Below are 22,300 nucleotides of genomic sequence, written 5' to 3'. Positions count from 1 at the left end.
AGGAAGGCAAAGGTGAGGTTGAGGGCATACGCTATTTCCTGTGTCTTGTTACAATGGAGAGAAGGTACAGGGAGAGTTGAGGTATTTTCTTTGCCTGGTGATGTCATATAGAAAGGTGGTGGAGGAAGATATGAGGAGGCTAAAGATCACGGAAGAAATGGCTGTGGATCGGCAACAGTGGAGGAGGTTCATATCCCGTCCAACACCACCATAGGGAAGAAATGGATGTTAAACGATGATGATGATGATGATGATGATGATGATTGTGATGTGATACAGGCAGCTTGTTCACGAGGGTGTCGATATTAAAAACAGCCCTGGGTGATTGTGAGTCTGTTCATGCACATTTTTTTAAGAATATATATAAGTTTTAGCAATCTGGTTTCTGGTTAGTGATATAATCCACTTCTACTATTACTACCACTACTAAAAATAATAATTCCAACCAAACATATATTAAAAACAGCCCTGGGTGATCGTGAGTCTGTTCATGCACATTTTTTTAAGAATATATATAAGTTTTAGCAGTCTGGTTTCTGGTTAATGATATAATCCACTTCTACTACTACTACTAATGGTGATTGTGAGTCTGTTCATGCACATTTTTTAAGAATATATATAAGTTTTAGCAGTCTGGTTTCTGGTTAATGATATAATCCACTTCTACTACTACTACTACTACCACTACTAAAAATAATAATAATAATTCCAACCAAACATAAATGAACACTACTTTTTTATTTTTTACAACAAAGGAGACAGCTCAAGGGCACAAAAAAAATAAACAATAATGAAAAAGCCTACTACTATTACCATTACTACTACTATAAAACCAACCATGCTCTGTGTTCTCAAATGAGCGGGGCGAGTCTCGTATTATTAAATGTCTAGGGCTCTCGTTAGGACAGTTTTCAGAGGCTACAGAGGAGATCCGTTAGGTTGTCACGAGTGTTTTCCCCGTTCATGGTGCAGTGAGTAGCGGGCTTTTTTTTTCATTATTATTATTATTTTTTTAACGCCCTTGCACTGTCTCTGCTATAGAAAAAAAAAAGATGCCTTCGAAAATTACCTCCAGGGTCCAGAAACCACCCACGGAATACCCTACAACTTCTCCGAGAACCTTTTTAAATAGATGGGGTAAGATTCCGATGGCTGGTAACAAGGGCGTCCGTCTTACCGTACATTCCACCGAAAGTGATGGCAGCCGAGAGCGCGGCGAAGAAGATGAAGATCGCCGCCGCAACCACTTGGCCGTCCAGCCCATCCTTGAGGTCGGAGAGGTACTTGGGGTAGCGGATCTTGACGTCCTGGATGAGCCCGTAGAAAGGCTTCCCAACGCGTATCAGTGGATCTCTCGGAGGAGGCTTTCTGTCCCCTCCGTCGCCATCGCCTGCTGCCGCTGCCACTGCTATAGGGGGGGAGGAGGGGGGGGAGATGGTTAACTTAGTACTCACAGGATCGGATGAAGGGGCATTGTGGTAACAGCTCCTGGCGTCATTTATATTTGCTTATAATACTTAAAACTACTTATTCCTCCCTAATTTCTACTTATCCGCTCTTAATTAAATACTGGCGTAACACTATGAAATTCCTGCAGAAAACGATTGTACGTTTAAGAGCTGATAAAACAATATAAAACAACTTAAAACAACACATCAACTTCTTGGAGAGGCATTTGGCTATTCTTTCTGCGCCTTCACTGGGCTAATCCTTCCATACCTTTACTAGGCTATTTTATTTTACCTTCATTAGCCTATTCTTTCTACGCCTTCACTGGGCTAATCTTTCTATACCTTCACTAGGCTATTTTATTTTACATTCATTAGCCTATTCTTTCTATGCCTTCACTGGGGAAATCTTTCTATACCTTCACTAGGCTATTTTTTTTAACTTTCATTAGCCTAATCTTTCTATGCCTTCCCTAAAGTTACCGTGATCTGCCACTGAAGTTACAAGTACAGAATGCCTTAAAACACTAGGAAATACTAAGAAACCCCCTGATAAAACAACATAAAACAACATAAAACAACAAAAATAACAAAAAATAAGCTTACGAGGCATTTGGCTATTCCTTCTACACCTTCCGATACAGTCACCTTGATCTGCCATTGAATTAACTTATACGGAATGCCTTAAAACACTAGGAAATACTAAGAAACCCCCTGATAAAACAACATAAAACAACAAAAATAACAAAAAATAAGCTTACGAGGCATTTGGCTATTCCTTCTACACCTTCCGATACAGTCACCTTGATCTGCCATTGAAGTAACATATACGGAATGCCTCAAAACACTAGGAAATACTAAAAAAAAACTGAATAAAACAACACAAAACAAAAAATAAACTGAAGAGGCATTTGGCTATTCCTTCTACGCTTCCCGATAGTCACCTTGATCTGCCATGCGCTTGGACCTGATGCTCTCCTTCTTCTTCATCATCTGACTAGCTTTTTCCTGAATCTCATCCACTGGAACGAGGTCTTTGTTGTTCCAGTCAGTCGGAGGCAGGACGATGGAGGCATTCAAGAACTCGTTGATAGCGGAAAGGAGTTGCCCGCGTGAGTGTGCTCGGTAGGCAACCTCGTGGAAGCCCTTGTCGGACATGAGCGTGGAGATTGAGCGACCAACCTCGTGGTAATCCATCTCGCCGTGGAAGGGACCCAGCAGCACGAACATGAAGCGGACTGGAATGGGAACCTGGAGGAATGGAAAGGAGCGGGTTGTTAGTTTGTTTTATCATTTTTATTCATTTATCTCCTCCTATTCCTCTTCCTCCTCCTGCTTAACTCTATACTTCCTCCTCCTCCTCCTCCTTTTCCTTCTTTACTCTATACTTTCTTCCTTCTCCTCCTTTTCTTCTTCTTCTCCTCTTCCTCCTTTAACTCTATACTTCTCTTCTCCTCCTTTCTTCTTTTTCTTTTCTTTCTCCTCCTCCTCCTTCTCCTCTTTTACTCTTTATTCTATTCATTCTACTCTATCTATTCTGTTATTTATCCTATCCTCTTTATTTTATTCCTTATCCTATATAATGGACCGTATTGGTGTCAAACCAGTACTTTCCATAGAACTCAAGTTATGTATTAGAGTGCGTCTGAGGCTGCCTCCAGGATACATGGCCTTGGTGCCGCCACCGCTCCTTGCCAACGACTGCACACACTTTACTCCTACCCGGTTTCCTGACTCTACTCTTTGACATGGAGAAAAACTGAAATCGGGTAGGAGTGAAGTGTGTGCAACCATCGGCTTGGGGCGACGGCGGCATCATGGCCGTGTATCCCTGAGACAGCCTCAGATGCACTCTAGTCTATAACTTGAACTCTGTGGAACTCTGTCTGTATAGCCAATACGGTCCATTTAGTCTATTTATTCAATTCTATCTACTGTATCCCGTATCCTATTCTATTTCATTTCTATTTTCTCCTATTCTTTCTATTGGTTATCCTATTCTGCTTATCTCATTCTATTTGATTTATTGTATTCTTTATATCTCCTGCAGTAGAGCGGCCGGCGTCTCACCTCCACCAGGTTGTCCATCATGACGCCCTCGGCCAGACGCACGAAGGCGATGGTCGGGTGTTTCAGGAAGTCCACGGCACCGACCAGCACGGCCGTGGCCTCAGCGCCCTCCGGGATCTTCTTCATCAATTCCTTATTCTTGCGCACACCATCTCTCTGGGTTCCTAAGTCTCCGTCGATGTCGATCTGAGGGAGGAAGGGGAAGGGAAGGTTAGGTTAGGTTAGGTTAGGTTAGGTTAGGTTAGGTTAGGTTAGGTTAGGTTAGGTTAGTCTTTTCATTAGGCTATTGTTGGCTTTTTAATTCTTTCTCACAGCGTTGAAATAAATCACAGTATGGGTTAAAAATGCAGAATAAGAGGAATGATAAAGAAACACGAAGAGAGAGACAGACAGATGATAAATTAAAGAAAAAGACAATGATTAGGGCAGCGAAGAAGTAGAGGACGAAGGAACAATGAAGAAAAAAGACAAAGGGAAGAAGATAGCAAGGAAATAAATAACGATGGTAAAGACGAATGGCCGAGGAGAGAACTGTAAAAACGACTGACTGACTTAATAGAAACGGGAAAGGGCAAGCGAGTAATACAGCCGAGGAGTGGATGAGTCAGATGAATGGCGTAACCTTCCCTTGCATTCTTGGGTGAGGGAAGGAGAAGAAGAAGAGGAGGAGGAAGGTTTGAGAGACAGGAAGGAAAGAAAAGAACCAGAGGAAAGCAAATGCGAGTGTGCAAATGAATGGCGTCAGAGAGGAAAGGAAAGGAAAGGAAAGGAAAGGAGGATGAGTCAGATGAATGATGTAACCTTCCCTTGCATTCTTGGGTTATGGAAGGAGAAGAAGAAGAGGAGGAGGAGGAGGAAGGTTTGAGAGACAGGAGGAAAGAGGAATCAGAGGAAAGGAAAGGAAAAGGCAAGCGAGGAATACAGCCGAGGAGTGGATGAGTAAAATAAATGGCGTAACCTTCCCTTGCATTCTTGGGTTATGGAGAAAAAAAGTCTCGTTTAGTCGGTGCAACATCTGTGGTCATATGCCGGGGGGTTATGGAGAAGCAGAGAAGGAGGAGGAGGAGGAAGGTTTGAGAGACAGGACGGAAAGAAAAGAACCAGAGGAAAGCAAATGCGAGAGTACAAATGAATGGCGTCAGAGAATTCCCCTCCAGCCGCAAGAAGGAAAAAACGCGGTCGAGTTGGGTTGGTGGCCGCGCCCCGTCAAGGCCGTCGGGGTTTCATTCCTGAGGAGTCGCCGTTCTGAGGGAGTTCCCCGCTTGCTGTGTGTGTGTGTGTGTGTGTGTGTGTGTGTGTGTGTGTGTGTGGATGACAACAGACAAGGCATAACGGGGTGGAGGGCAAGGCTAGGCGCTACGCTGTGAGGCAACCTATAAGAATCTCGCGCCCTTTTGTTTTCGAAGCGCCAAGACTTGGTACCCTTGCGTCAGACGCTTCCGCCCTTCACATCAACTCTTTCCTAAGGCCAAAAATGAGATCACTCGGGTTCTAATACGTGTTCTTTTAGGTTCACGGTACAGAAGAAGGATCAAACTACCACCAGGGTCATAAAACTACCGCTGGAAAGGCATACAACTCCTACGAAAGCCTTGTCAAATATGTGTAGCCAACTTGCGCGCGAAATGTATAAAGCAACTGTGCCAAATCTTCGTCCCCAGATCATCGTTTTTACCGGTTTCCGACCCATAACTATTGACGAGAAACACCAATAATTGACCATTTTAACAATAACTCTATATAAAACCAGTAAAGGGGTGGAGGAGACGGTTTAAGGGATGAAAATCGGCAGATATAAGACCCTGAGGAGGAGCATCTGGCAACGTTGGCTTAAAGGCCCCTTCCGTCAATCGCCGGCCGCTGGTGTCTTCTCGCGACCATAATGCTTGAATTTGTAACCGTCGTCTTGGTCTTTAATACTAATGTGGATGATCTTTCTGTTTTGACCTGTTTTTCAAGGCGCGGTGAGTTGGTTTTGTTGATTTTGTATACATGACTTTCTTACGGCTGAGTTTGCGATAGCGTCGACTTAACTATGAGACAGCCTAACACTTCGAGCTAACTCCATAACAAAAGTGAAGTTAACTTAAATTCTCTCTCTCTCTCTCTCTCTCTCTCTCTCTCTCTCTCTCTACTCCTTCCTCCTTCGACTTCTCTCTCCCTCCTTTTCTTCCTCTTCCTTTCAATAAATACTAATACTATACAAAAATGGAACTGAAAAGCCAAACTACCCACGTAACTTTCAATAAACAATGATAAGAAATTTAAAAAGCCTCCAACGTGTGTGTCCCTCAGGCTCACGAGACGGGGAATTTACCAAGATGTAATTCAGAGCAAAATACAGGCACTTAAATGTCACCCGCGCCCAGGAAGAAAAAAAAAAGTAAATATTCTTGCGCGGTGGACGGATGGGAAGTGGGAGGGGGAAGTGTAGGTCGCCAAGGTGTTGAGGTTAGGTCCCACAAGGTGAACGGGACACGGTAGGATATAGGCGGCGGGCGAGGCAAGGCCGTGTGTGCGTGTGTGTGTGTGTGTGTGTGTAAAGTTTCTGACCGCGGAAGTGTTGGGAAGTTCAATCAGCCGCGGCCGACGAGTTGCGACACGCTTGGGACAGGGGTAGGAGGGGAGGGAATGGGAGTGAGAGAGAGGGGACAGGGGTAATGGAGTGGGTGGCAGGGGTGATGGATTTGAGGGGGAGGGGATAGGAGGGATGAAGGGGGGTCAGATTTCGGTAGGAGGCAAAGCGAAGGACAGCTGATGACCTTACCAGTTACGACATCCTACCACCCTACCTCATCCTACCTCCATGGATAGGTTTATACCCTTCAGAAATGTCAAACAGGGGTCCCGAACAACCTTGCTTCACTATTTCCTTTATTAATAGTATAGTTCAGTTTTCCGTTTGTTATTCGTGTTTAACTGTCTCTTTGTTGTTTGTATTAAATTCTCCCTCTGTTACTCCTTTGTGCTAACCATGGTACTAATTCACAACCACAATATGGCTGACAGTTCGCTAGGTTCAAGCCGCGCGGATCCCGGCATCTCCATCCTTTCTATCCTTTGTACTAACCATGGTACTTATTGACAACCACAATATGACTGACAGTTCGCTAGCTTCAAGACGCGCGGATCCCGGCAACTCCATTCCTTTCTATCCTTTGAGCTAACTGACAACCGCAATATGGCTGCCTGACAGTTCCCTAGGTTCAAGCCGCGCGGACCTCGGCACCTCCATCCTTTCTACCGCCCTCCAAGGCCCTTCCGGTGCCCCGCGAATGCCACGCCTCGCTCAGACCTACGCGGAAAGAAGTCCCGCGGTCACCCACCTGTGTGTACGTCTCGTGGCTCACACTCCTCTTGAAGGCCACCTTATCCTTCGATACGTCGCCATTGGACACGACGTTGGTGTCCTCGGCGGAGTTGTTGCGGAGGAAGCTCGAGAAGGTGTTGACGTGGAATAGATTTGAGAGTCCGGCCTTGCGCACCGAGGAACGGAGGTTGCTGCTGCCATCCAAGCTGCCCGCCGTGGCCGATCGGGACAGCTTCTCGTCGGAACTGTTGGGAGGGAGAGACAGGGATGGTTACTCTCTCTCTCTCTCTCTCTCTCTCTCTCTCTCTCTCTCTCTCTCTCTCTCTCTCTTCAATACACTCCATTTCTCCAACCTTCCTTTTTCTTCCTCCTTTTCCTCTTCCTCTTCATCCATATTCTCCTACTTCCTTAACCCCCCCCCTTTCTCTCTCTCTCTCTCTCTCTCTCTCTCTCTCTCTCTCTCTCTCTCCAATACACTCCATTCCTCCAACCTTCCTTTTTCTTCCTCCTGTTTCTCTTCCTCTTCATCTATATTCTCCAACTTCCTTAACCCCCCCCTTTCTCTCTCTCTCTCTCTCTCTCTCTCTCTCTCTCTCTCTCTCTCTCTCTCTCAACAGGAAGGAAGGGCAACACAGCACACTCTTGCAACACACAGCACCGTAACCCTGAATCATGGCCTTCCAATAGCTGTCTCCGTATGTGTATGAATTTATATATATATGTAAACCCAGGACACCCCCCTTAACTTACTTGACGAGGGTGCTCTTGGAGGCGAGGGAGGGGAGCCTGAAGGAAGACTGGTTCTCGCGGATGTGTTTGTGTCGGAGGAGGAGAACGCGGATCACTGCCTCGCGCTGGTCGACCGGGATCTGGTCACAAGCGATCATCTTGTCCACCACCCGGCCGGCGATGCTTGGCAGGTCCCGCTCCTCCAAGTCCAGTAGCACCGCGCCTGGAGAGGAAGGAAAGACGTGGTTAGACAAGTGGTACAGAGGATAAGAGAGGGAAAGGGAGGTTAAGGATGCGGTACAGAAGATTAGGAATGAGACACAGAAGAAGAGAGAGGGAAAGGGAGGTTAAGGATGCGATAAAGAAGATTAGGAATGAGACACAGAAGATAAGAGAAGGGTAGGCTAGACATATTTCTTACGACTGAGTTTGTGAAAGCGTCGACTTAACTATGTGACAGCCTAACAGAAGAAAAGTTAAACAGGAATGAGAAAGGAGAGAGAAGAAATAGAAACGAGATCCACGGGTTAGAAAAGGAGTAAAGTCACAAAGGGAGAGTTGAACAGGAGTGACAAAGGGAGAGTTAAACAGGAATTATTAAAGGGAACAGTTGAACACGAGTAACAAAGGGAACAGTAGAAAGGGAAGGTTAAACGAGAGGTCCAGAAGTTAAAAAGATACAAAAAGAGAAGTTAAACGAGAGTAAGAAAGGGATAGTTAAATACGAGTTACTACAAAAGAGAAGTTAAAAAAGTTACAGAAAAAAAAAGTTAAAAGATGACTTACAAAGGGAGCATCAAAGGGAGTTAAGACACAGGTTAAAAATAGATGATTAGACTTTAGAGGAAGGATACAGGCGAAGGATAATGCCCACAAAAAAAAAAAAAAAAAAAAAAAAAATGCACAAAAGAAAGCAATATGAAAAAAGGATAATACCAGAAAAAAAAATGATAGTAAAAAAAAAGAAAAAAGAAAAGAAAAATGATAAAAAAAAAACAATTATGAAAAAGGATAATATATAAAAACTTAAATACCAAAGGATGTCAAAACGAAGGATACAGGTCAAGGAAAAGACGAAAATAAAGGAAACTATCAATGTATTCTTGCTTAACAGGACCATTTTTTTTTTATTTGGTTAAGGAAACAACATCCTTCCTAATGCTTTTCCTGGTCCAAGTAACGTTTCAGAGTCGGCTAATGTAAACTTCTAAACAATTTTCCTGTTTTCGTGTCTACCGGTTCCTCTTCGTCAGACCTGTGGGCGTTAAAAGGTAAAAAGGAAAAGTATGAGTATTTTTCCTTCCTTTCCTGGAGTGGTTGGCGTCTCAAATTGCATCATTGGGGTTTCCCGGGGCGTCAGACATCACTTCCTATAGCTATTTTTGTTATTTCCGCTATAATAACAACAAAGACTACTGCTACGTGTGTGGATAGCGTGTACAAACTGATGACTCGTATTATCATCAAACGTTTCAGGCTTATGTTAGAGACAAAGAAAGAGAAAAGGCAAGGGAAGGAAGGGAGAGACAGAGAGACAAACACACTCTCAAACTCCAATTATCAAACGTTTGTGGCTCTTGTTACGAACGTTTTTGAGAGAGAGAGAGAGAGAGAGAGAGAGAGAGAGAGAGAGAGAGAGAGAGAGAGAGAGAGAGAGAGAGAGAGAGAGAGAGAGAGAGAGAGAGAGAGAGAGAGAGAGAGAGAGAGAGAGAGAGATTGAGGACTATATAAATCGCTTGCACTTAATTTATAATCCTCTGATAACCGGGAAAATATAGACGATTGGGGACATTCGGGTAGGCTAGGGTGAGGCTTTTTACTTATTCAAAGGCGGTTCTGATGGCTTTTAAGAGGATCAGAAGCTTTTGAAGGTATTCGATGCTCTTGTTTGAGGTGTATAGAGGATTTTGTAATAGGAGTTAGTCGTAAGGAAATTTTTCAGTAGTTATGATCCCCGTTTGGTTGTTACTTATTTAATGGTGGTAGTGAGTTGTAGTAATAGTTGTGGTTTTCGTAGTATTAGTATTAAGTTGTTGTTGTTGTGGTTGTTGTTGTTGTTGTGGTTGTATTTAAGGATTTTCTAAAGCTCTATTGCCGTATATTTCTCTACTAGCTTATCAAGTTGGCAAGATATTTCGTAACTAGTACACAAATGTCTATGCTCTCTCTCTCTCTCTCTCTCTCTCTCTCTCTCTCTCTCTCTCTCTCTCTCTCTCTCTCTCTCTCTCTCTCAAGTTGTCATTCCATTACTGCGTCCATTAACTGTATTTCTCTTCCTCTTTTTCATATCATTCTCCTTATTTGAAGCGTTTTTATGACCTTTCCGTTTACCGACATCCAAAACCGATCGATCCTCACACACACACACACACACACACACACACACACACACACACACACACACACACACACATCGCATCTAGCCCCCCCATACAAGCCTGCGTGAGTCTTCGGAGCCATGGACTGAGCGACATATTCCTTGCGATCTGACTGGCCTTGTATTTGGCATTGATTATTATGTCAGTCAGCCTTGCTCGTCGAATGCTGCTGAACCTTAACATCTATCAGCTTTCACCGGCGCGGGGGGGAGCTCGCTTTTGATGGTGTACAGGCCGGGTATTAAGCTGTTTTCCTTCTAAGTTTAAGTAGCGACCTGTTCTCCTTCACACTGATTGACATGGGTTTGTTAGGCTAGTTTTCTCTGCTGGGTCTCACGCGGACATCATAGGTATGGATTGTTCTTTTGGTGGTCGTTGTGGTGTTTAGAAATGACGGATCGGTGTTGGACTATAAAGTACTGGATGGCTTTTAAGATTCTGAGGGCCGTGTCTCCTTCTGTGTGTGTTGGAAAGTTGGAAAGTTTCGTTTAGTCGGCGCAACATCTGTGGTCATATGCCGGAGAGAGACAGAAGGGGAAGGAATCTCTGTGTGGGTTGAAATATACAGATAGATAGATAGATAGAAAGATATAGAGGTGGATAGAGACAGGGAGGAAAACGGGGCACAGGACGGAAGGAAGAAGGAAGACGAAAAGTGATTGAAGGCTTGTGAAGATAGAAAAAAAATAGATAGCTAGATAGAGAGAGAAAAAAAAAAGAGAAGGAAGAAAGGAAGAAACGAAGGAAGGGAGAACTGACTAGACACTTATATGGAGAGGAGAGAGAGAAAGGAATGAACGAACGAAGGACGGAAGGAAGAGAAGTGACTGAAGGCAGAGAGAGGAAGAGAAACGAGAGAAGGAAGAGAAAGGAATGAACGAAGGACGGAAGGAAGAGAAGTGATTGAAAGCAGAGAGAGAAAGAGAGAAGAAGAAGAAAGAGGAAAGGAAACGAACGAAGGACGGAAGGAAGAGAAGTGACTGAAGGCAGAGAGAGGAAGAGAAACGAGAGAAGGAAGAGAAAGGAATGAACGAGCGAAGGATGGAAGGAAGAGAAGTGATTGAAAGCAGAGAGGAAGAGAAACGAGAGAAGGAAGAGAAAGGAATGAACGAACGAAGGACGGAAGGAAGAGAAGTGACTGAAAGCAGAGAGAGGAAGAGAAACGAGAGAAGGAAGAGAAAGGAATGAACGAACGAAGGACGGAAGGAAGAGAAGTGACTGAAAGCAGAGAGAGGAAGAGAAACGAGAGAACGAAGAGAAAGGAATGAACGAACGAAGGATGAAAGGAAGAGGAGAAAATTTTAAATGATTGAGGGCACGTGAAGACAGTAGACATATAAAGAAAACGCAATCACAGGCCTATTATGATATACGATGCTGCACGTGTAAGCTTTGAGGGGTAACTATGAATAATGGATATCTCTTGAGCGTGGTGGCCGTGCCTGGGTGACAAACTTATTTCACACGCTGACAACTACCCGCCCTCTGAATGACGTGCCTGCATAATAATTGAATCCCCTACTTGGTATCTGTTATGCGTCAAGGATTTAGCGCGACGGGTGACGAGTCTTAATGCAGAATGAGGTGGTCTTGAGATACATAAGGGGTCACGAGTCTTAATGCAGAATGAGCTGGTCTTGAAATGCATAAGGGGTCACGAGTCTTAATGTAGAATGAGGTGGTCTTGAAATGCATAAGGAAAGGGGTGACGAGTCTTAATGCAGAATGAGCTGGTCTTGATATGCATAATGAAAGGGGTCACGAGTTTTAATGTAGAATGAGGTGGTCTTGAAGTGCATAAGGAAAGGGGTGACGAGTCTTAATGTAGAATGAGGTGGTCTTGAGATACATAAGGAAAGGGGTCACGAGTTTTAATGTAGAATGAGGTGGTCTTGAGATACATAAGGAAAGGGGTTACGAGTTTTAATGTAGAATGAGGTGGTCTTGAGATACATAAGGAAAGGGGTTACGAGTTTTAATGTAGAATGAGGTGGTCTTGAGATACATAAGGAAAGGGGTGACGAGTTTTAATGTAGAATGAGGTGGTCTTGATATACATAAGGAAAGGGGTAACGAGTTTTAATGTAGAATGAGGTGGTCTTGAGATACATAAGGAAAGGGGTGACGAGTTTTAATGTAGAATGAGGTGGTCTTGAGATACATAAGGAAAGGGGTGACGAGTTTTAATGTAGAATGAGGTGGTCTTGAGATACATAAGGAAAGGGATGACGAGTTTTAATGTAGAATGAGGTGGTCTTGAGATACATAAGGAAAGGGATGACGAGTTTTAATGTAGAATGAGGTGGTCTTGAGATACATAAGGAAAGGGGTGACGAGTTTTAATGTAGAATGAGGTGGTCTTGAGATACATAAGGAAAGGGGTGACGAGTTTTAATGTAGAATGAGGTGGTCTTGAGATGCATAAGGAAAGGGGTGACGAGTTTTAATGTAGAATGAGGTGGTCTTGATATACATAAGGAAAGGGGTTACGAGTTTTAATGTAGAATGAGGTGGTCTTGAGATGCAAAGGAAAGGGGTCACGAGTCTTAATGTAGAATGAGGTGGTCTTGAGATGCAAAGGAAAGGGGTCACGAGTTTTAATGTAGAATGAGGTGGTCTTGAGATACATAAGGAAAGGGGTGACGCTTGTAAATACAGAATGATGTGGTTTTGAGATGCATATTTATCAGTCTTGTTAGTAAGCGCTGTGATCCTGTATTTGTCTCTTTCGGAAACTATATCCAGACCAAGGACATGTTGATTCGCTAAACGCCTTGCTGAAGACAACAAGCATTTTCTTTTTATTCAACGTTCAAGTTCGATATTATTTTTCATTAACATCATTTCATAGTCAACGAAGACGTGGAACTAATCTGAAACTGTAATATTAGACTGTCAACGAACGCTTGTGTGAGTGTGTGGCCGCTTATATAAGATTTCAAAGTAAAGTTAAAGGTAATTTCATGTTCTAAATTGCTGTTCACTCACCTAACATTATTTTACAGTTAATGAAGTCAAGTAACTAATCTGAAACTGTAATATTAGACCATCAACGAACGCTTGTGTGAGTGTGTGGCCGCTTATATAAGATTTCAAAGTAAAGTTAAAGGTAATTTCATGTTCTAAATTGCTGTTCACTCACCTAACATTATTTTACAGTTAATGAAGTCAAGAAACTAATCTGCAATTGTAATATTGGATTATCCCCGAACGCTGCTGTGAGTATGCAGCCGGGGGGGTGAAGGCCAGATTATCATACTCAGAGCATAGTATTTACCAGCTTCCGACGCCTAACTATTGCCAAAAAACATCAGAATCTAACTCTTTTAACGATAACTATAAATAAGCTTCGTTAATTGAGCCCAGAAGACAGTTTAGGGGTAGGAAGTCGGGAAATATAATCGGCTGAGTACGATAATCTGGCAACGATGAGGCAGGCAGAACAGAGCAACAGACGTATGGAGGACACACCAAGCCTCGCACGTGAGCAAGAAGCGATCGGCCTTCAAATCAGGCACATGACCATTTGCACGCGTTCCGTATGCTGGTCTGCAGAGGCGTTACCCGTTACCTGCCCAGGGCCACGGAGCATTAATGAGTCCCCCGTGAAAGTTTATCAAGTGAAGTGCAAGGTCTGATTTTTTACGTATTACTTAAGGACAAACATCAAGTCGAAGTTTTTTTTTTACCCTCAGCGAACGTTTGTCGAGAGGAAGTTGTTTAAAAAATGAAGTCGATGGTCCACTCGTTTTTGCGTATTTCTGAGCAAATAAATATCAAAAGGAAGTTGTTTAAAAAATGAAGTCGATGGTCCACTCGTTTTTGCGTATTTCTGAGCAAATAAATATCAAAAGGAAGTTGTTTAAAAAATGAAGTCGATGGTCCACTCGTTTTTCCGTATTTCTGAGGGCAAATAAATATAAAGTCGTATATGAGGGTTGCTTTTTTTTAATTGTTAGCGAACGTTTGTCGAGAGAAAGTTGAGTTAGAAAATGAAGTGAATGGTATACTCTTCTACGTGTTAAAGACTAGTATCAAATCGTAGCTGTGGACAAAGTTTATTTTATATTCTTTGTAAACATTTGTCGAAGGTTACGATAATTTTGTAGCCCAGACGCACGTGGTAAGAGAGGTCGTTTTTCTCATTACAGTCAACGAAAGTAATATTCTTGGTCTTATATGAAGGAATAGCCTGTATTTGTATATTTTTCTGTTTTTTATCCCATTTTCTTGTTTTCTAATCTCTTTTCTCCGTTTTCTTCCTCGTCTTCATTTTCCTTTTGTTCTCCTTTACAAATATACTTTCTGCATATACTTTCCTTGAACATATGTCCATTTTGCATACTTTCCTTGACTGTACCGTGCAATAATTCGTTAATGTCTGCGCCAAAGCTAATTCCTAATCTTTTTCGTCCTCTGTTCATGGCTACCTTTAACCCTATGCGATACGAGGGGGTACATATCTGGCCTCCCCTCAGCACTTTTTATACTTTTTTTAAACCTTCCACTAGCTGCTTTTCACTCATTATTCATTATTGTTTTACACTATTGATTCGGTACCAGTACTTAGTGTTCATGAGCGCTATCGTTGTTCAGATAAAAGAGTACGATACTAGATGTTACGAGCGCGAAAATTTGAAACTCATTAGCTATTCATTATCGTTTTACACTGTTGATTCGGTACCAGTACTTAGTGTTCATGAGCGCTATCGTTGTTCAGATAAAAGAGTACGATACTAGATGTTACGAGCGCGAAAATTTGAAAACATCGGAGCGGACAAGGTTAAGCACTGAGAACGCACATTCGATACGATCTGATATTCATCCTTAAACAGAAATGCGTATCATGGAATAGCTCACATTTCTTTTTAACTTCTTCAGCCTCAAAATCACGGCAGAGGATCGACAGGACAAAGCCACATCGGTATTTCCTTCAATCCGTGACTTGCTTTCATTTTCAGGATCGGAAGCGTAAGAAAAAGTATAAAAAAATGCATAATCGCGCCTCCTTGTGAGCTCCCGAGTGGAACTGAATACCATGTTCGCGAGTCTCCTCTGCAGCCGCCAAGCGTTACGAAGGAGACTATTCACGCGTTTATATATATTTTTACTCTCGATATCAAGCCTATTCATGCGTTTATATATATTTTTACTCTCGATATCAAGCCTATTCATGCGTTTATATATTTTTACTCTCGATATCAAGCCTATTCATGCGTTTATATATATTTTTACTCTCGATATCAAGCCTATTCACGCGTTTATATATATTTTTACTCTCGATATCAAACCTATTAACGCGTTTATATATATTTTTACTCTCGATATCAAGCCTATTCATGCGTTTATATATTTTTACTCTCGATATCAGGCCTATTCATGCGTTTATACATGATGTCAAGCTTCCAAGTGAACGAAGAAGCTTATCAACTCCCATATATGATTTTAAGCTTCCAAGTGAATCGACGAGGCTTATTCAGACGTCCATAAACAACTTCAAGCTCTTAAGCGTTGCAAAGAAGCAGATTCACGAGTCTATCAAGGATTTCAAGCTTATAAGCGATTCGAAAATGTTTATTCATTCATCTATAAACAATATTCAAGCTTATCCATATGACTATAAAGAAATTCAAGCTCATAAGAGAATTGAAGCTTATTCACTCGTCTATAAACAAAGTCAAGCTTATTCCCGAAGAAAATAATAAAGAAAACTAGAAATTGGTGTAAGAAAAGATTGAGGAAAAGAAAAAGGAGAACAAAAGGAAATGAAGACGAGGAAGAAAACGGAGAAAAGAGAATAGAAAACAAGAAAATGGGTTAAAAAAAGAAAAGAGAACAAAAGAAAATGAAAACAACGGAGAAAACGGAGAAGAGAAAACTAGAAAATGGGATAAAAAAGAAAGGAGAACAAAAGAAAACGAAGACGAGAAAGAAAACGGAGAAAAGAGAATAGAAAACAAGAAAATGGGACAAAAATATGAAAGGAGAACAAAAAGAAATGAAAACGAGGAAGAAAACGGAGAAAAGAGAATGGAAAACTAGAAAATGGGATAAAAATATGAAAGGAGAACAAAAGAAAACGAAGACGACGGAGAAAACGGAGAAGAGAAAACTCGAAAATGGGATAAAAAGAGAAAGGAGAACAAAAGAAAACGAAGACGACGGAGAAAACGGAGAAAAGTAGAAAATGGGATAAAAAAGAAAGAACAAAAGAAAACGAAGACGAGGAAGAAAACGGAGAAAAGAGAATACAAAACTAGAAAATGGGACAAAAAAATGAAAGGGTAACAAAAGGAAAAGAAAACGTAAGATAAAAATTAACATGCAAAACAAGGCGATAGCGGTGGACCCAAGCGCCGAATATTCACACATTTTTTTCCATCCTTGATTTACGAGCCGCTATTTTTGACATTTGCTTCGCGTCCTTCAACCCTTCGCAAACGAGTCGTACGCACGTGTTCTATATATCGTAAAGTCACTGGGCGCTGGAAAACATCACTGGAACGAGGTTAAGTTAAGCTAGATTTTCACTGTGGCTCGCTCACGTAGACAGTCTTCTAAAAGGTGCTTATTTTCCTTTTTCCCTCTCTCTTTTTCTTTCTCTAAGTCGCTTTCGAACTCAAGAACCAGAGGGATTATTTTAAAAGGGAGGCAACAGGATACTCGCTTTCGAAGTTCGGGTTTTGGAAGTGAGTGTTTTGTCTCTGTTCCTTTTGCTACGAAGTCTGTAGTTGTTGTTTGAGAATGAGAATGAGAGGAAAAGAGATAATAGAAAAGAGAAAACAGAAGAGGGAGAAAAGAGAAAAGAAAGGAGGTAGAAGAAGCAACTATCTCTCTCGTAGCGAAGGAGAGAAAGAGGAGGAGGGAAAGACAGGAAAATAAAAGGAAGAGGAAAAAGCGAATGAGAGGAAAAGAGATAATAGAAAAAGAGAAAACAGAAGAGGGAGAAAAGAGAAAAGAAAGGAGGGAGAAGAAGCAATTATCTCTCTCGTAGTGAAGGAGAGAAAGAAGAGAAGGAGGAAAAGACAAAAATGAAAGGAAAAGGAAAAAGCAAGGGAGACGAAGATAGGAGAAAAGAAAGGAGGGAAAAGGAACTGAGGGAAAGGGAGAGAGAGAAAGGAAAGGAGGGAAAACCAAAAGAGAGAGAAGAGAGACAAAGAGAAAAGTCAGGAAAAAGTTGGAAAGTTTCGTTTAGTCGGCGCAACATGTGGTCATATGCCGGAGAGAGAGAAGGGGAAGGAATTATAGGAGGAGAGAACAGATCCCAGGAGACGGGACACAACCCCCGAATAATACCTGGTACCCATTCACTGCTGGGTGGACAGGGGCGCGTAGGGTATCGGAAAGAGAAGCGAGGAGGAAGGAGTAACAAATGTATTTCGAAGCGAGTATTCTGTGTCGTCCCTTCCGAATGATCTATTTTATTACGGAGTTCGAGAGCGACTGAAGAAGAGAGAGAAGGAGAAGAGAAAATAAAGAGAGAGAAGTACTAGTATATCCAAGCGAGTATCCCCTGTTGACCCTTATGAAGCGATCTGAATTCTTGAGTTTGACAGCGACAGAACAAGAGAAACGAAAAATAAAGACAAAAGGAAGAGAAATGAGAGAGAGAGAACGAATGAGTAAGAAAGAAACAAAAGATAAGAGGCAGAAGCGAGTAGTCTCTGTCTTGATCTGTTGGGTTTGAGAGCGGCCGAGGGAGAGAGAGAGGGGAAGAGAGAGAGGGAGGGAAAACAGAGGAAGGATCATCAACATCTTAGGAACGCCGCATCGCTTCGAAACACAAGGGGACAAGAACCTGAGGGAACCTTGAAGAGAGTCCTCGACATCCTGCTCCTCCTCCTCCTCCTCCTTTCCCCTCTCCTTCCCTCCTCCTCCTCCTCCTCCTCTAATATTTCAAGGTAGCAGTGACATCACCTCCTTCATCTTCCTCTCCTCCTCCTCCTCCTCCTCCTCCTCCTCCTCCTTTCCCTTTCGTTTACTTCGTAACCTAACATTATAGTAGATTAGAAGCGTGATAGTTGGCTTCATTTTATCTTCTTTCTCTACCTGTTTCTTTGTCATCTTCTCTTTTATCTACTAAATCTTCTCTTCGTCTCCTCTTTCTTCGCTACCTCGCTATTTTCCCTCTTCTCTTTCATCTACTCTTTCTTTCCTTTCCTCTCTTCGATTTCCTTTCTCTCAACTTCTCTTCGTCTTTCTTCGCTACCTCGCTATTTTTCCTCTTTTCTTTCGTTCCTTTCTATCTTCTCTTTCTCTCGTCTTCCCTCTTCCATCTACTCTTTCTTTCCTTTCTCTCGACTTCTCTACGTCTTTCCTCGCTACCTCGCCTTATATAACACTACAAAAAGATGGCGTGGTCTCTCTTCCCCCCTTTTCCATCTTCTCTTCGTCTCTCCGTCGCCTCCTCTGACATTACTACAGTATCTTGGCGGTGGGTTTGGCAGTGTCGTGTGTCCAGTTCGAGGCATGGCAGCTGAGGTTTCTTCAACGCAACGGGGTCATCTTTGGCTAGACTCTCACCCACGACAAGGTTAGTAAAATCTCTCCCTCTCTCTCTCTTCGCGTGCAGCTGTTAGGATTGTGTAACCAAGAATGGCAACGGTTTTTAATTCGCTGGTTTGTGTTTGTTTGCCTGTCTAATATACGGCTCACTGCACAAGTTGATAAGTTATGTTTCACTGGAGTCAAAGTCTGTTTACGCCTTCTCGTTTTGTCTCTGTTCCCTTATCTTTCGACCCGTATCGCTTTTTCTCGCTTCTTTATATCTTCCTTTTCTAAGCCTCTGTGAAACTGCGTAAGGCAAGAGACGATAAGTTATGTTTCACTGGAGTCTAAGTCTGTTTACGCCTTCTCGTTTTGTCTCTATTCTCTTATATTTTTACCCGTATCGGCTTTTCTCGCTTCTTTATATCTTCCTTTTCTAAGCCTTTGTGAAACTGCGTAAGGCAAGAGACGACGAGTTATGTTTCAATAAAGTCTAAGTTTGTTTACGTCTTCTCGTTTTGTCTCTATTCTCTTATATTTTTACCCGTATCGGCTTTTCTCGCTCCTTTATATCTTCCTTTTCTAAGCCTCTGTGAAACTGCGTAAGGCAAGAGACGATAAGTTATGTTTCACTAAAGTCTAAGTCTGTTTACGCCTTCTCGTTTTGTGTCTATTCTCTTATATTTTTACCCGTATCGGCTTTTCTCGCTTCTTTATATCTTCCTTTTCTAAGCCTTTGTGAAACTGCGTAAGGCAAGAGACGATAAGTTATGTTTCACTAAAGTCTAAGTCTGTTTACGTCTTCTCGTTTTGTCTCTATTCTCTTATATTTTTACCCGTATCGCTTTTTCTCGCTTCTTTATATCTTCCTTTTCTAAGCCTCTGTGAAACTGCGTAAGGCAAGAGACGATAAGTTATGTTTCACTAAAGTCTAAGTCTGTTTACGCCTTCTCGTTTTGTCTCTATTCTCTTATCTTTCGACCCGTATCGCTTTTTCTCGCTTCTTTATATCTTCCTTTTCTAAGCCTTTGTGAAACTGCGTAAGGCAATAGATAAGTTATGTTTCACTGGAGTCTAAGTCTGTTTACGCCTTCTCGTTTTGTCTCTATTCTCTTATATTTTTACCCGTATCGGCTTTTCTCGCTTCTTCCTTTCTTTCCTTACTCTCTTGCATAGCGTTTCGCCTTCTCTAAAACTGTAGAAACTAATACACGAAGATTTACATTTCACTAGAGTCAACAAGTTCTCGTTCCATCTCTAGTCTTCATATTTTTACCCGTATCGCTTTTTCGCTCTTCCTCCTTTCTTTTCTGACGTTCCTGCATACTGTCTCGCGTTCTGTGTACCTCGCGGCCTGATTTGCGTCCATGTTCCTCTTTCCTAGCGACGTCCCGAAGCCTCTAGGTCCGAGCGCACTAGCCGTCCCTTTCTCTGACGTTTCTAAGTGCGGGGTGTGAGAGGGTGGATGTCCAGGCACGCGCGGTGATGGTTAAGTCTATCAGAACGCCCGACACGCCCGTTGGAACACAAAGTAGAGGGTGGATGTCCAAGCACGCGCGGTGATGGTTAAGTCTATCAGAACGCCCGCCACACGCCCGTTGGAACACAAAGTAGAGGGTGGATATCCATGCACGCGCGGTGATGGTTAAGTCTATCAGAACGCCAGACACGCCCGTTGGAACACAAAGTAGAGGGTGATGTCCAGGTACGCGCAGTGATGGTTAAGTCTATCAGAACGCCAGACACGCCCGTTGGAACACAAAGTTGAGGGTGGATGTCCAAGCACGCGCAGTGATGGTTAAGTCTATCAGAACGCCAGACACGCCCGTTGGAACACAAAGTTGAGGGTGGATGTCCAAGCACGCGCAGTGATGGTTAAGTCTATAAGAACGCCCGACACGCCCGTTGGAACACACAGAGTTGAAACACACTCCAAAACACAACACTTCAGGTAACAAAGGGAGATGACAATTACCAAGCGGGAAGTCGGGGCGGAGGACCGTCTTCTCGTCGTCGAAGTCATTCTTGGTGCCTGCGACGGGTTCTGGAGTGCCCGACGTATCCATGGCTACCGGCACCGAGTCGCAGTGGAGTAGGCGGTGGCTGCCGTCGTCCGTGCTACTGCAACTTTATACTGCTGCTGCGGCGTAACTGAGCGCTCTCCTCTTCTGCTCCACTGCTGCCACTAGACTCTGCCAGACACTATCCTGCAGGCTCCCTCCGTCCTGTAACTTAGCCGAATACACACTGACGGCTGACGGCGGGCTCCTCCTGATATAAGGGAGGCGGCGCTGGGTCAGAGCCTCGCCCCGCCCACCGTCGCCGCCCAGTGCCCACCCACAAGCCCTTTCTCGCGTCGCTCTACCCACCGCCGCGGCCCATACGTTACATAAACATGCCAATCTTTACTTGATATGCATTGCCGGCAAATAGAAAAGGAATGTCTTGCCCGCGATGAGGGAGTAATGAGGTGTCGCTGTGAGGGAACCCGTCGGCGGCGTCTGGCAATGCGAGGTCAGATTGGGTAAGGGACGCAAAGGCGGATGCAACTGGCGCGCGCCGCACTACCGGGGTCTGGCTGCCCGGCGCGCGTCAACTCGCCGCTCTTGCAATATCCGACGGACGAGGAAACAGCGAAGGCAGAAACACCCGGCCTTGATTGACCCACCTGCCTAAACGACGCATCCGGCACGCCTCCCCCGCCCATTCCCACCCACCCCTGTCCACTCCAGGCTCCTTTGACAGGCTGGAAGTGGAAGAAGGTCGCTCCACATGACCCCCAACGGCTGCCGAGTTTTTTCACGCTACTGAAGTTCCGTATTGAGGAGGTGCCGTCTTCTTCCTCCTTCCTCCCGACCGGCTCAAACCGCGAGGGACAGGCGGCGAGGTGTTACGCAAGGAAATAGTGATAGAAAGGAAGAAAGAAGGGAAAGGAGATGTGAAAAGGAAGTAAAGAGAAAAAGGAAGGAGAGAGGAAAGGATACATGGGTAGGAAATAAGGATAAAAGGAAGGATAGAGGAGACATAAGAAGGAAGTAAGGATGGAAAAGGAAGGAGATAGGAAAGGAAACAAGAGTAGGAAATAAGGATAGGAAGAAAGGAGAGGGGAAAAGACAGAAAAGGAGAGAGGAACCAGAGGGAAGGGAGAATCAGGCAAGACATTATGGAAAGAAATAAGGGAAGAAAGGAAGGAGAGAGGAGACATTAAGAGAGAGAGAAGAGAACAAGGGAAGAAAGGAAGAAGACAGGAAAAGTAGACATGAGTAGAAGGGAAATGAGGGATAAAGAGGATAGGAGAGAGAGCATAAGGGAATGAGGAGAAATAACATGTAATAGACAACTAGTAAAAAGAAAATAAAGAAAAATATCATAGACGAAAATAAATGAGAATGCGAATAGATAAAGAAAACAAAAACAACAAAGCAAACAAAAACAATATACACAAAATTAAAAAAAGACGAAAATAAATGAATGCAAATAAAGAAAGAAAACAAAAACAACAAAACAAACAAAAACAATATACACAAAATAAAAAAGACGAAAATAAATGACTGCAAAGAAAGAAAACAAAAACAACAAAACAAACAAAAACAATATACACAGAATAAAAAAGACGAAAATAAATGAATGCAAATAAAGAAAGAAAACAAAAACAACAAAACAAACAAAAACAATATACACAAAATAAAACAAAGTAAGAAAAGAAAAAGAAAGAAAAGAGAGGAGGAAAACAAGGAAAAAAACAACACACACACACACACAAAAAGTCACGTGACCTTTCCACCTAGGAGCTAAATATCAAACCCGACAACAAACAAACAAACAAACAGGTAAACAAGGACGCGGACGAAGGTGTTAATGAAAGAGAGGAAAAAAAG

General features: G+C 43.0%; 1 protein-coding gene across 2 annotated transcripts in view; it reads right to left on the bottom strand.

The window, feature by feature from the left end:
• LOC127002923 (anion exchange protein 3-like) overlaps positions 1-20,688 on the bottom strand; it is a 34,145-nt gene extending 13,457 nt beyond the window's left edge. For both annotated transcript variants that reach the window (XM_050869233.1, XM_050869234.1), the window contains exons 1-6: positions 20,398-20,688; positions 7,579-7,780; positions 6,845-7,073; positions 3,519-3,704; positions 2,393-2,699; positions 1,178-1,408 (exon numbers count right to left, since the gene is read on the bottom strand). In XM_050869233.1, coding sequence (XP_050725190.1) covers positions 1,178-1,408; positions 2,393-2,699; positions 3,519-3,704; positions 6,845-7,073; positions 7,579-7,780; positions 20,398-20,488 — 1,246 coding nt within the window. In that variant the 5' untranslated portion in view covers positions 20,489-20,688. The remainder of the gene's footprint in view (positions 1-1,177; positions 1,409-2,392; positions 2,700-3,518; positions 3,705-6,844; positions 7,074-7,578; positions 7,781-20,397) is intronic.
• Positions 20,689-22,300: the final 1,612 nt, after the last annotated feature.

Source organism: Eriocheir sinensis, chromosome 24 (genome assembly GCF_024679095.1).
Source record: "Eriocheir sinensis breed Jianghai 21 chromosome 24, ASM2467909v1, whole genome shotgun sequence".
NCBI lineage: Eukaryota > Metazoa > Arthropoda > Malacostraca > Decapoda > Varunidae > Eriocheir > Eriocheir sinensis.
The sequence above is the reverse complement of the archived record's forward strand: the minus strand, read 5'-3'. Positions and strand labels throughout refer to the sequence as shown.